The sequence below is a fragment of the Prionailurus bengalensis genome, chromosome B2 (assembly GCF_016509475.1).
Source record: "Prionailurus bengalensis isolate Pbe53 chromosome B2, Fcat_Pben_1.1_paternal_pri, whole genome shotgun sequence".
In the NCBI taxonomy this organism is placed as follows: domain Eukaryota; kingdom Metazoa; phylum Chordata; class Mammalia; order Carnivora; family Felidae; genus Prionailurus; species Prionailurus bengalensis.
In genome coordinates, this window is record NC_057349.1 from 74,717,933 (window position 1) to 74,733,051 (window position 15,119).

The 15,119-nt window shown below is 34.2% G+C and overlaps 1 protein-coding gene across 1 annotated transcript in view; it reads right to left on the minus strand.

Annotated features, from left to right (window-relative positions):
* ME1 (malic enzyme 1) overlaps positions 1 to 15,119 on the minus strand; it is a 189,572-nt gene that overhangs the window by 95,522 nt on the left and 78,931 nt on the right. Inside the window, exons 5-6 of the mRNA XM_043593012.1 lie at positions 11,385 to 11,546; positions 14 to 117 (exon numbers count right to left, since the gene is read on the minus strand). Coding sequence (XP_043448947.1) covers positions 14 to 117; positions 11,385 to 11,546 — 266 coding nt within the window. The remainder of the gene's footprint in view (positions 1 to 13; positions 118 to 11,384; positions 11,547 to 15,119) is intronic.

The following is a 15,119-nucleotide window of genomic DNA, read 5'->3' on the forward strand; positions in this document are numbered from 1 at the left end:
AGATTATACATACTTGGAAGAAACTGCCTCCATGAATTCATCCAAAAAGTCATCATATTCAGGACCTCTCACTCTTCTCTGCCGTAGCCCAATGTACAATGGATCTTTAAGTAAATCCTATTAAAAAAAAAAAAAGTTACCATAGATATAGAAATAATTATAGGTATATCATTCATACTTTCTGAGCTTAGAAATGGAAATAAAATCTTTCCATACTGAGGCAGAATTCACCTACAGAGTATTATATTTTATTAGTATTACATATCTACAGTATTCATATGTCAAATAAGAAAAGTAATTACTAGACATTAAAACATTCTGCCTTATTTTGGGGATAATAAAAGGAATTAAAATCTCTCAGTAGTGCTAATTAGAAGACTTCAATTCAGACTTTACAGGCAAAGTTTATCATATAGAAAAATAATACTGAATTTTGAAGTATTACATTAGTTTAGGAAATGGAAAGATACCAATTCTTTTCTTAGATTTATTTTGTTTTTGAAAGTAAAATCTTCAACAAGCATTTTAATTACAGTTTTAATATATTAACTGGCTGATATTAAAAATAAATTTTTAGCCTTAACTAAAGTTTTCTTAAACTTTTTAAATTTTACAAAGCTCAAGTTTACTCTGTTCAAGTTTTGGTATAAGTAATAGTGTTTTTTATGAGATCAATTTTTTCAATGTATAAAATTCATACACAACAAAAGCTCTCAGTAAAGTAGGAACAGTAAGGTAGGAACTTCCTCAACCTAATAGAGGGCATCTGTGGAAAAACCACAGCTAATAATATATTTAACAGTGAAAGATTGGACGCTATTCCCCTAAGACTGGAAATAAGCAAAGATATCTACTATCACTATTCAACACTATACTGGAGACCCAAGCCGTTACAATAAGGCAAGAAAAAGAAAACATAAGAATATAGGCTGGAAAGAAAAAAGTAAACTGTTTTTATTTGTACATACATGATCACGTACATGGAAAATACTTAGAAATCTATACACAAAAAATAACCCACTAGAAAAAAAATATGTGAATTTAACACAGTAGATCTAAGATCAACATACATAAATCAACTGTATCTGTATATACTAGCAATGAACAGTTGAAAATGAAATAAAATATATAACCTCATTTACAATAGCATTCCAAAACATAAATTCACAGGGATATATTTCAGAGAATGTGTGTGAGCCCTATACACTAGAAACTACAAAATATTGCTGAAACAAATTTAAAAAGACAAACTGCTTTTGTGGACTAGAAAGAAAATTGCATTCTATGTCATGTTATAGTGAAACAATGGAAAAACTGTCATCTTCTGTAACCTGAAACACAGACGATGTACCTAAAGAACTTGTGAATCTGGCTAAGGAGATACCCGGGCAGAATGCTGAATGTGTAAATTGGCTTCTCTTAGCTGTATGATAAAGTCAAAACAGAGATGAGGTAAATAAGGAAATGTTTAGCTTGTGAGCAAAATTTAAAGAGAATACAGAGGACACAAGACTTGCTTGTGAAAGATTTCCAAAGTAAAATCAGGCTTGCAGTCAAAGATTCAACTGTGTAGTTAGCACACCTTTTGTGGAAAACTCTGATTTAAATTGGAGCCTAACAGACCATCTTGACTAGATAAAAAGAACTGGTTCTGCAGCATTCTGATATGGCAGCCAATGTCAGGAGAAGGTCTGTTTTGAAAAGAATTATGAGTAAGTCCTTTCTTTAATGAAGTAGACAGTCTCATATAAAAAGTCTTCAAAAAAATTTTTAGGGTACTGTACTATTTGGACGATTTGGAACAGAGACACTCCAAAATGAAAATACTTCTCTGGGCCCCCAACTTTCCACAGGCAGAGAGCAGACAGAGAAAGCTATTCAGCTGCAACATGGCCATTTCTTATGGAAAAGGAGGGATAGCTCAAAGGACAACGCCAAGAGCTCAGACTCAGATCCAAAAGCCTAAAAGAACAATGAACTACAGAACCACTCTTAGGAAACACAACTAGGCCCCCTTCAAAAAATATGTCCTCCCCCTAGGTAGGCAGCCTGGCAACATGTGTCCAGTGGCAATTCAAAATTGCCATGAGCCACTGAGAGTAATATGATTCTTATTCCTCCCATTTTGAATCGAAGTGTTGATTATGGTTATTCTGTTCCTGCCTCACCACTGAATAGCTAAGAGCAGCCACACCAAGGAATAAAACACAAGAAGCTTCATTTGCATCTAGACCTGATTTAGATGACAGGATCCTGAGCTTTGGGCCTGTTGTTGTTGTGGGATGAAACTTCTGGGAACCTAGGATGGAGATGTGCATATTTTACATGTAGAATGTAAACAATTTGTGAAGGATGAGAATCTAGATGGAAAAAGGCTGTGATAAACATCCTGGCCTTCCTACCAATCCCAGTGAATCAATAACATTAATAAAATAGTAATTGTTAGAAGTCACTAAATTTGGATGTGGTTTATTATGGATAAATGATATGTTTTTGCAGGTGTTGAGATGTTAAAAGTTAACCATCTGAATCATCTGAGTTGGGATTTGCTAAAAGTCAACAGAAATTACAGCCCAGTTCATACCTATTATCCTAGTATAGTTATTAACAGCATCCTCTTTTAGTGGGTTTGGCCAATAGATTATGTGGTCATCCTACTTATAATGTACTACACAACAATGAGTTAAGGCTTTCCAACTAGCTGGAAGTTAACATATTTAATCATATAAATGTATTTCAGACGAAATGTAAAATCTAAAACAGTGCTATTGTAAAGCCCAGCTGTTTTGTGAGGCCTGAAAACTTTAAACAATCTACTGGCAGGCTTCTTAAAAGCTGAGGTTGAAATGCCAATGAGCTACTAATGGCTGCCAGAATTAAAATACCTTCTCCATGTGTGGAATATATTTGGACTTCGAAAATGTGAATTAGAAAAAGAACACAATTGAGAAAAGATGTTACACGTCCCCTCTTCTCTTTTCTCTCATTCTTTCCCATGCTAATAATTAAAGTATATACCATAAATAAGTCTGACTACAATGAAGGGTCAATTATGAAGATTTATAAACAAGATAAAGCTTTTGAATTAAACCAGGAAGTTATAAAATTCTTCCAGTCATAATGTCCTTGTCAAAAGTTACTATTTTTAAAAAATGTCATGACAATTAAGGCTTGAGTGCATTCATGGAGAGCTTTATGACCAAAAAAATTAGTATCTACACAAAACAATTTAACAAGATTACCCAATTTTGATAATGGCTCCATAGACCAACTAGCTTGGCATACAAGTGATATTAATTCATTGTATTAAAAACTTCTTATGGCCATGAGTAAACATTTAATACATCTTTGATGGAGAATAAATGAAAGACTTGATATTAAGCAAACACTTAAAAAAGGTTAGACTTTCTTTAGCAAGAGATGTCACATACAATACATGTGGTGTCACTAACGACTTATAAGCATGAAAGAAGGAAAAAGAGTAGGGGGAAAACAGTAAAAGACGAAACATATGGAAATATAAGAGAGTTCCAAAAAGGAGAGAAGGAGGGAATATACACTGGTGAAGCTAATTACTCATTAACAATATCCCATTTCTGGAAACTTGGAAATTTTTATTCAAAGTATTCATTTATTTAATGCTAACAGAAATCATTATCAACTTTCACCTTGTTCTGATCTCTCACATTCCTGCCTTTTCAATATGGAGATGGAGAATTAAAAAATATTTTCTTAAGAATCAAAAAAATAATTTATTTTTCATTCCTAAATAGACGTTAGTGTGTGTTTAGGGTTGCCAGGCATCCTGTATCTGTGGACATAACCTAAATTTAATGATTTTTATCCTGTGAACACCCTAAATATTCTGTATTCAGATTTTTTCCAACAAGTTACAAAAATCTGGTAGTCAGAAAAAAAGTTTCTTAATATTTTAAGGATTCTTTTTTCATTACAAACGCAATGTTTGCCTATCAGAAAATTTGAGAACACTGAAAAGTAAAATTAGAAACAAAGAATACCAATAATCTCTACTGACTACTAGTATCTTGATGCATATTCTTCTAGGTCCTTTTCTTTATGTCTATGCATGTAGAATATTATCTCTCCAAATGTATGACAATATCATAGACTGTTTTATAACCCCTTTTCACATAGAATATATCATGAGGAGTTTTCAGGTCATTAGATGAACACTTTAAAAATTTGTGATCTGTATTCAAATTCTGGCCTCCTAGAAAGGATGAACAAATTAACATCTCCACCCAATGACACATAAGTACAGATCTTTCTTATGATAGACTTACATCCCAATAAACCCATCATAAATTGAAAATATCTTGAAAATGCATTTAATACACCTAACCTATGAAAAGCATAGCTTAGTCTGGCCTCCCTTAAATGTGCTCAGAACACTTATATTAGTTTACACTTGGGCACAATCATCTACAAAAAGCCTATTTTATAATAATGTGCTGGATATCTCATTTAATTTCTTGAATACTCCAATGAAGAATAGAATGGCTGTCTCGGTACAGAATGTAAGCGTATTGGCTGTTTAACCTCGTGACCGTGTGGCTCACTGGGAGCTGCAGATAGCTGCCTCTGCCCAGCATCACAAAAGAGACAGAAGATCATACCACATACCACTGGCCTGGGAAAAGATCAAAATTCACAATGTGAAGTATGATTTGTACTGAATGCATATAGCTTTGGCACCAATGTGAAATCCAAAAATCCTAAGCCAAACCATCATAAGTCAGGAACTGTCTGTATATCTATTTTGTTGCAGCTTCAAGTAAAAGTATTATCTTTCCATAAATATGTGTGTGTGTGTATATATATATAATATACATATAAATATATATTAAATATACAAATATTAAATATATAAAAATACATATATTTGTATATATAAAATGTTGTCAAGTAGCATTCATTTGTATTTTTCTTCTAATACTGTTAAATGTTTTTTTGTAAGTTTATTGATCATTTTTATTTCTTCATTTGTAAATTATCTGTGCCCATATGTCCCTAGGCAATTTTTACATTTCACATTTGACATTTTCTTATTGACTTCAAAGTGTTCTCTAAATATTCAGAATATTATCAATATTTATCTGTAATGGTATGAACACTCCCCACTTTAGCATTTGTTTTTAAGTTTTATTTATAATATACAGATAATCATTTTCTTTGTTGTTATTTACTCATTTTCAAATGAAAAAATCAGGTTCTGTAAATAGTATATAATTTTAGCTATTTTGCTGGCTCATATCATCAATACAATTAAGCAAACCAACTGCCAACATTCAGTCAAGAGTCTGAGACATAAAATTTTAAATATTGCATAAAAGCAATACTTTAAATGTCAGCATGCATATGAGCTGGCACAAATTTTAAAAAGTGGTAGAAGTAAAAGTGATTAAAATCTGTGATTCAGTAAATCTGAAGCAGGGCCCAGGATTCTGCATTCTTTTTTTTTTTTTTAATGTTTTATTTATTTTTGAGAGAGAGAGACAGAGAGTGAACAGGGGAGGGCAGTGAGAGAGAGGGAGACACAGAATCCGAAGCAGACTCCAGGCTCCGAGCTGTCAGCACAGAGCTCAACACAGGGCTCAAACCCACAGACCATGAGATCGTGACCTGAGCGGAAGTCAGATGCTCAACCAACTGAGCCACCCAGGCACCCCAGGATTTTGCATTCTTAACATGCACCCCTGGTAATTCTGAAGTAGTTGCTTCATGGAACATATATTGAGAACCACCAATTTCAAATTTATATTATTAAGTTAAAATAAAATTATTCTACTTCCCCAAAGGTTTCTGTCTCAGGTAAATATTTTGTCCTATTTTAGTTTATATAATGGGTATTCCTAAATAGATCACAAACTTCAAGAACTTCCTGATAGTTCTAGTGCGTATAAACCAAACTGAAGAGACCTCATTTCATTTCCAAGGCATTGGTTTAGTATCTCAAAAAATAAAGAAATTCTTGATACCATCCATTATCATCTAATTTAGAGAGGATGAGATAAAAAGAGACCACAAAAAGTAAGCACGTGACACTACAAACCGAAAGCCAGGAAACTGAGCAATCTTCTTTCCTCTGGCTTTACTGTAATGATTAGTGTTCATTCCAGTGCAAGATCACTTGTCTGAAGTGACAAGCAATCCCATAATATGAAAGGAAGAAGACAGAAATGAAGGAGGGTGGAGGGACAAATGACATTCTATCTGGGACCCAATGGTAGGCAGAATAATGAGTTCCCCTATTCTTAGAACAGTAAACATGTTACCTTATGTAGCAAAAAGGACTGGAGATGTGATTAAGGGTGAGTCTTGAAAATTGAAAAATTTTTCCTGGCTGCAGTCAGAGAAAGAGATGTGACAATGGAAGTAAAGCCAGAAAGATACTACATTGCTAGCTTGAAAATGGAAAAAGAGTACCATGAACCAAGGAATGGAGGCAGTCTATAGAAGCTGGAAAAGACAGGATATGAAACACAGCCCTGTAGACACCTTTAATGATTTTAGCCTTTTGAGATTTGTGTCAGACTTTTGACCTATAGAACTATAATGTAATATATTTGTGTTGTTTAAGGCATTAAGTTTGTAATAACTTTTTACGGTAGCAATAGAAAACTAACACATTAAAACCACATTTTAGTGCCAACACTAGTTTCTGTGCAAGGGCTAAAAGATACACGGCAGCTATATATGACATAAGGTCTGTAAGGTTTTTCTTCAGTTTCTCTCCATCATAGCTGGTTCATGCCAAATATGAAGAGCAGTTTCTGGAAGACAAGAGGGAATTTTCTGAATGCAAGAAGGCTTCGACTTTGTGAGTTCAAGTTCCAGTAAGGATTCTAGATCTAGATACACTGTAAACATGAACCGAAGGGCAAACGAAACATAAAACCTGTATCAGAAATCTGAGACCTAGAGCAATGATTTCATAAATAAAGAATAACTATGCAAAAAACAAGTGCCCATGCCCTCTTTAAGAGTGACCAAATGTTATGGGCCAAATTGTGTCCTCACCAAAATCGTATGTTGAAGTCCTAACTCCCAACACCTCAGAATATATTTGGAAATGGAGTCTTTTAAAGAGGTAATTAAGTTAAATGAGGTCATTAGGGTGGATCATAATCCAATATAACTAGTGTTCTTATAAGAAAATATTAGAACACAGATGCACACAGAGGAAAGACGACGTGAAGACACTGGAGAAAAACCAGAGGAAGAAAAGCCAAGAAGAGAGACGTTAGAAGAAATTAACCCTGTCAACACCTTGATCTTGGATTTCTAGCCTTCAGTACCCTGAGAAAATAGATTTCTACTGGTTAACCACCCAGTTTGTAGTACTGTTTTGGCAGCCCTAGAAAATACACCACATAATACATGAAGCAGTCTTCAAGACCTAATAAAACCTAGATAGCATGTAGGGGACACAAGGAACATCTACTCACATCTTTAGTCAAACAGCAAACTTTGATATTGGTCACTTATATAAGAAAAATAGACAAATAATAAACATGATTACTACGAAAAGATTTTGCAATAATGATTTAAAAAGAAACTGAATATGGGATGCTGTTAAAAGACAACTGAAGAAAATTTACTTGAAGTAAATTGTATACAGCAACTGTTTCACAAGGAACATAAAGAAAATGTGATCTATAAAGTAACGGATGAAAAATAAGACAGACAGACATATATCTTGACTAAATGAATGCTTTGCTTTATTAACCTAAAGAAAAAGAGTATTTTTTAGCCAAGCACTTTTATGGCTCAGTTTCAGTGTCTTTGTTCTTTTTTTTTTTTTTAAGATTCTATTTTTAAGTAATACTCTACATCCAACATGAGGCTTGAACTTATAACCTCGAGATCAAGAGTCACATGCTCTCCCAACTGAACCAGCCAGGCACTCCATTACTGTCTTTGATCTTTAAACCTTCTTTAGGTGAAAGCTGCAGAGATTTAAGAAGTGAGGTGAGTATGATTTATACCAAGTGAAGAATGTCTTATCAATGGGCTCCTAATTTCTTTCCTGTTTTCATTACTACTCAGTATAGGCATTTATAATAAAAGACGAAAACATTTATAATTTATAAAAATGGATCTAGTTCTCAAACTTTCCTACATTATTCTGGATAAGGAAGTAAGTTATTTTATCAATTGTTTGCATATTTTTACCATGAGGTGCCAAACTGGACAGAGATTCACAAAAGACAGAAGATTAAAAGCTTTTACCACAGGGAAAAACAAAAAGTCTTTATCACAGGAATATTTTCACAGCAAACAATTTTCCACATGTGAAAGTGGAACATAAAGCAGCAACATAAAAACTCCATTATATTTTACACTGTCATATTGTAGTGAATTTTGTCTTCTCAGTAAAGCAGCAGTAAAAATAAAAAGAAAAAAGGGTCAGAATGAATTAAATAAGAACATGAAGAGTTAGCAACTCATCTCAATCTAAATATTTCACTATTCTCCAATATATATTAATTAAGAGCTATAAACATAAAAATTCAGGTTATATTGCTCATAAGTTAGAATGTTACTAACAGATTTTGAACTCTAATAGCTAACAGAAAAATAAAATCTTGTGTTGGAGCATTTCTATTTTAAGCAACAGAAAAGTTAATCTAGAATCTAAATGGCTTCTATTCTTCCTGATATATAAGTGCTTTATTGTTAACAAAATACAGTTGATACATGTCCCAAAAGTGAATAAAATTATGAAAAAGTTAACTAAAAAACAAAATATATTCTGCTTAATAAATAAAACATACCTCTATTAGTTTTTGGAAAAAAAGAAGACAGATGTATACTTAAAAAAAAAATCATTCTTCTGATGAACCAAATCAAATATCACTATTTCTTTGCTTAAAATTTTGAATACCATATAACATTAGCAGAATAAACATTGTTGCTATTGCAAATGGAACAATTTTTGTTGATTAGTTATTACAAATAGTTAGAAAAGCTATTGAGTTTTAACATTTATTTTATAAGCATGGGGCGCCTGGATGGCTCAGTCGGTCAAGCGTCTGACTTTGGCTCAGGTCATGATCTCATGGTCCATGAGTTCAAGCCTCGCATTGGGCTCTGTGCTGCCAGCTTGGAGCCTGTTGCCTGCTTTGGATTCTGTGTCTCCCTCTCCCTCTGCCCCTCCCACGCTCATACTCTGTCTCTCTCTGTCTCAAAAATAAACAAACATTAAAAGAAAATATTTATTTTACAAGCAATCACTTTACTGAGGGCTCTAATTTGGTCATGATAATTTTTACTTGATTTTCTTGGTTTTCATCAATAAACATATTACCTATAAATAATGAAAACTGTGTCTTTTCCAGGAAACTATCACCTTTGTTTTTCTTGTCTTATTGCAAAGGCTAGTACTTTCTGAATAATCAAAGAGAACAGTGATAACAAGTGTCTTTATAACTTTAAAGGAATTCCTCTAATATAGCACCATGGATTATGATGTTGCTAATAGTTTGAATAATTTTTGACATTAAAAGTATTCTGCAGGATTCAGTTTGCCAGTATTTTATGAAAGATTTTTGTTCCTGCATCTATATTCATAAAACTAACATTTAATAAGTACTTACAAAATGTTAATCACAATCATAAACACTCTAAGAGTATTAAATTGTGGTAACTCTATAAGCAGATACTCAAGGAAACTGAAGCACCGAAGAGTTCAGTAACTTTTTCAAGAGTACACACCTAGAAAGTGGTAAAGGTAGGAACATGGGTAAACATGAGCCAAATTATCAGTTTCTTGTTATGTGCTATTTTTCTTTTTTACCAGGTTTGGATATCAAGGTTATGTTCTTTTCAAAATGAAATGCGAAGCTATGAATTTTAATATACTCTGGAACATTTTATAGAGTACAGGAGCTACATTTCCTTAAAAGTTTGAATGATCAAATCCATAATCTTATATGAGTTTAAAACTGAATTCTACTTAATTTAACATTAAAATTTAGACCTATTTTTCCTTTTGTGTGTTTGTCTCTTATATTTTTGTCTATTGTTTACATAAATCTGTGACATGATTCACAAGCATTCAACCATTTTGGATAGAGCCTGACCATTTTACTTAACAGCCTAGGAGCCCCAACTAACTGTCACAAGGTGGAGACTGACCACACCAGAAAAAATTACCATGTGACTTGGGGTGGGCGACTTTGGTCCAAATGTAATCGGTCGAACAGGTGCCCGAGTTCACAGGGGCAATCAATCAATCAATCATGTCTAGGTAATAGAGCCCAAATAAAAACTCTGAACAGTGGGGGTTACATATCAATCTCACACCTTAATACCACAGGGTAACTTGTCCTGACTCCACAGAAAGGAAAATAGAATCTTCACATTTGGAACCCTGAGACTCTGTCTTATGCATCTCTTCCTTTCACTGATTTTAATCTATATCCTGTCTCTATAATACATTATATTGTGACTATAATAGCTTTCAGTGAGATCTGAGTCCTTTTAGTGAACTATCAAGCCTGAAAGTCAGCTTTGGGCAATCTCCCACACTGACAGCACGGAGCCTGCTTGGGATTCTCTCTCTCCCTCTCTCTTTCTGCCCTTCTCCTGCTTGTGCGCTCTCTCTTTCTCTCTCTCTCAAAATAAATAAATAAAACTTAAAACAAAAATATTTCCTTTATAAAGGTTAAATGAACATTCACATATATAGGAAGATAAAAATTATAACTTTCTCTATTAATGAATATAAAAACTGTTCAAGCTAATATAATATATTACTAACGGGTCAATTGCTTTAGAAGGAAAGAAAACAACTATAAAAACTGTACATATTCTACCTTTAATTTCTAGTATGTATCACTATAAATGAATCTAACTATTAGCAACACAGGATGAACAAAAATATGTACTGATATACAACTTTAAGATTCTAAAATACTGATCCAGGAATGAGAAACACTAAATTCCAAATCATCTACTACAGGTTTAAACAGACTTTTAAAACTACATTTCATACTGATTAAACTTAGTAAATCCTTTGGGATTAGTTCCTGCATAGTACAGAATCAATAATTTTAAAAAGTAACTATGATCTCCTAAAGTAAAACATATACTCTGTAGAATAGTGGTGTGAATGTTCATCAAAGGATACTAAACACTAAAGAGCTAGTAAAGGACTAATCTTGTTATAGAGAAGGGGAAGAAAAAGGGAAAAGAGAAAGAATAATTTTCTTATAAGACTTAGGGGAAGAGTTTGAGGAGGGAGGGAGAACTAGACAGAAAAGAATGAATTTCATGAAGTTCTTGAAAAAAGCTCAAAATGCAAGAATTGGTGCTATATTTTAAGGTATTCAGCTGTCTTATAGACTTAAATTGTTTACCTCATTTTCTGTTCCCACATCCAGAATAACAGGCAGACATTCTTGAGGATTCATCCCTCCACAGGCTGTATACAGTGCCAGCTTGCCCACAGGGATGCCCATTCCATTACAGCCAAGGTCTCCCAAGCCAAGAATACGCTCTCCATCAGTCACCACAATAGCCTAGAAAAGAAAAAAAAAGTATCTATTAATAGATGTTTGAAAATCCAGGGTCACAGTTCCTGGTCGCTACTTCTGAAGTAGAAGTCTCTACTTACGTAATGAAATATTAAGCTATCAAAAAACATAAATTGAATATACATGTAAGAGATTTTATATGATCTTAAGTGTAGAAGAGTGGAGGGAAGAAATAAAGTTGGTATGTATTTTTAAACTATTTTTTAAAAAATACATATATACGATTAATTGGTTAGTGAAGAGAGAAGACATGATATGCACATAAAGAGTCAAATAACTTTTGTGGTGAGTGGGAAGACACAGGAAATTAGGAGCTCAAAGTGAAACTGAGAGAAGCTTTGAAACCAGTACCATCCACTTTAAGCATGATTTTGGGAGTGCCCTAGTTAAATAATGCATGACTGCTAAGTATCCTCCAAATGCTTTGATGTTTACTTTATGCATCTTGGCACCATTTTCACAGCAATTTTCACACATCCTACTTTCAGAGCAATGTTGAACTATCCTCTTTAGCAACCTAACCACTGGATATTGTTCTACCATTTTTGAAATATGCCAAGTCCAGTCTGCTACTTCTTTTACCTGGTAATCTTCCACTAGACTCAATGAATTTTGTGTATTTCTTTCCAATCACCTTGAATATCTAGGAGTCATACATTTTAATCATGAGGAGATTTTATTTCTAATTTATTTGAGATCTGTGTGAAATTAACACATCTAACATCCTTGTTCTGTGACTCATGGCCATTATATGAATTTAAGCAAAACCAATCTCATGAGACACAATTTATTAGATTTTCTATAAACTGCTATACTCATTATTTCCATGGAGCCTTGGGAAAATGTCAGTCATTTGACCTTAAATAAATGGACAAATTAAATTTTCTGTTTCTTATTTGTAAAATGGGAAGAATAAAGATACTTTACAGAAGAGGTGCATAAAAATAGGATCCCACTGTTTTGTTCACTACTGTGCACCAGCACCAAGCACAGCATTTGGCACATAGTATACAATGAATAAACATTAGTTAATTGAATAAATCTATGATTCAATAAAATGATATGCAAAGTACTTAACCATAGTTCCTAGTATATTACAAATCCTCAAAAAATTGTAGCTATCAATACTATTATCATCAAGAGTTTTACAGAGTCATAGTATTTTTGAAGGGGAATTTAGAATATATTTAGTCCATCCCTCTTATATTATAGATTAGGAAATTAAGATCAGAGAACTGAAATCATCTGCCTGAGGTATTTACCTGGTTAATACCAAAGAGCCAGAAACCAGGTATGTTAACCTCTAGTACAATGTTTTTCCACTATGCTATAGTGCAGAACATATTTTAAAATATACTTTTGAGGGGCACCTGGGTGGCTCAATCATTTGAACATCTGACTGATTTCTCTGCTCAGATAATGATCCCAGTTTTGTGAGTTCGAGCCCCACACAGGACTCTATGCTGACAGCACAGTGTCTGCTTGAGACTCTCCCCCTTTCTCTGCCCTTCCCCTACTTGTGCTCTCAAAATAAATAAATAAACTGAAAAAAATTTTTAAATATACCTTTGAGATCTTTTTACATTTCTGTTCACCTATATTATGCAGCTCTTAAAGAACTGCCCTAAAAATAAATACATTTGAGAAGTGGGTGAAAATTATTTTTGCATATCCCATAAAGACATGATCTTTGTCAAATTTTCCATGTCTAATCGCAAAGGGTCAATAGGTTATGCTGTTTTGAAGAAGGCAACTTGATATCACTGGGTTAGCTGGCTCTGATTTAAGATAAGAAAGATAAACAAATACTGCAGAAAATGGTAACTTTGCTTTTTAAATTAAAACCAAATTTCCAAAGTCCAAATACTTCAAACACATATTTGAGATTGTTCTATTTATCATACTATTATAAACAGAGGTACTTTTATCTATCGCTGATAATGTATATTTTTATAAATGTGTCCTTTAAACAGGTAAAGCCAGTTGGCCTGCATATATTTTAAAAATATTTTCAGAATATGGGCGCCTGGATGGCTCAGTTCTTTAAGCATCCGACTTTGGCTCAGGTTATGATCTCACAGCTCATGAGTTCGAGCCCCATATCCGGCTCTGTGCTGACAGCTCGGAGCCTGGAGCCTGCTTCCGATTCTTGTCTCCCTCTCTCTCTGCTCCTCTCCCAAAAAATTTTTTTTTAATTACATATTTTCAGAAGATATTTTAGGACAGCAACATAGTCATATAACTTAGATATGATCTGAATAATAATGTATATAATGCTTTCCAGGTTTCATTAAAGATATTTAGACCCAGGGAGTTGCTACTTGTGATTTTCATCCAGAGATGCGTGGGTGGCTCAGTCAGTTAAGCATCTGACTTTGCCTTAGGTCATGAAATCACGGTTTGTGAGTTTGAGTCCTGCATTGGATGAGCTGAGTCCCGCTTCCGGTGAGCTGGAGGCCTGCTGTGGATGAGCTCGAGCCTCACTTTGGGTGAGCATGAGTCCCACTTCTCTCCCTCTCTCTCTCCCCTTGCTCACTTGCACCCTCTCTCTCGAAAGAAGAGGTTGAAAATAACATAGTATTTCCATTTATTTTTTATAGCACATCTAAATTAAACTAAATCTATGTCTTACATATAAAGTCAAAGAAAAATGTTCTTTTTCTTCATAAATTTTATTCCCTAAGCTCTTCTCTCATCCTGAGCTATTAATTTTATTATATAAATATGCCATGGACATTTATAAAGGTGATAGCTATTTGAGTAATTTTTAAAATGTTTTGAGGCATTTGCTATTTTAGCTGCTTATGTGCCTTGTTACAAATGTACATTTGGAGCATTAATTCGCAAACATTTCAACATTGAAGGGTAGATCTTAATAGTGAAGGAACCCTCTGAAATACAAAAAATTGCCATCTACACAGCTTATCATTATATTGACCTTCCCTTGGCTTTTGTTTTTACCTACTCTATCTCCCACGTAAGGAAAATCAAGCAGCTGGATGTCTTCTATACAACAGTGAAGTCACAACAGCAGGATTATCTCAGTAAGACAACTGCAATTCTCTCAGTGATGTCTGCATTTCACAAATTCAACCTTCATCCCACTCTGTCAATTTTTATCTAGGCATTACCTGACAGTAACTCTGTATGAAACATGCGGGGGTTCTCTGGCACACACACAGACACCCTCACCATATTTCTTGTCTTCATTCCTTCTTTTCCTTCCCCAGGGCCTTTCTACTATGGTCACCCTGGGTGCAACACTCTTGCCTCTTCTTCCTTCTCTGATGCACCTTCCTCAAGCACTACTTACATAAAGCCAGTCCCCTTCTTTAAATATGACATTCTAGGGGCGCCTGGGTGGCGCAGTCGGTTAAGCGTCCGACTTCAGCCAGGTCACGATCTCACGGTCTGTGAGTTCGAGCCCCGCGTCGGGCTCTGGCCTGATGGCTCAGAGCCTGGAGCCTGTTTCCGATTCTGTGTCTCCCTCTCTCTCTGCCCTTCCCCCGTTCATGCTCTGTCTCTCTCTGTCCCAAAAATAAATAAACGTTGAAAAAA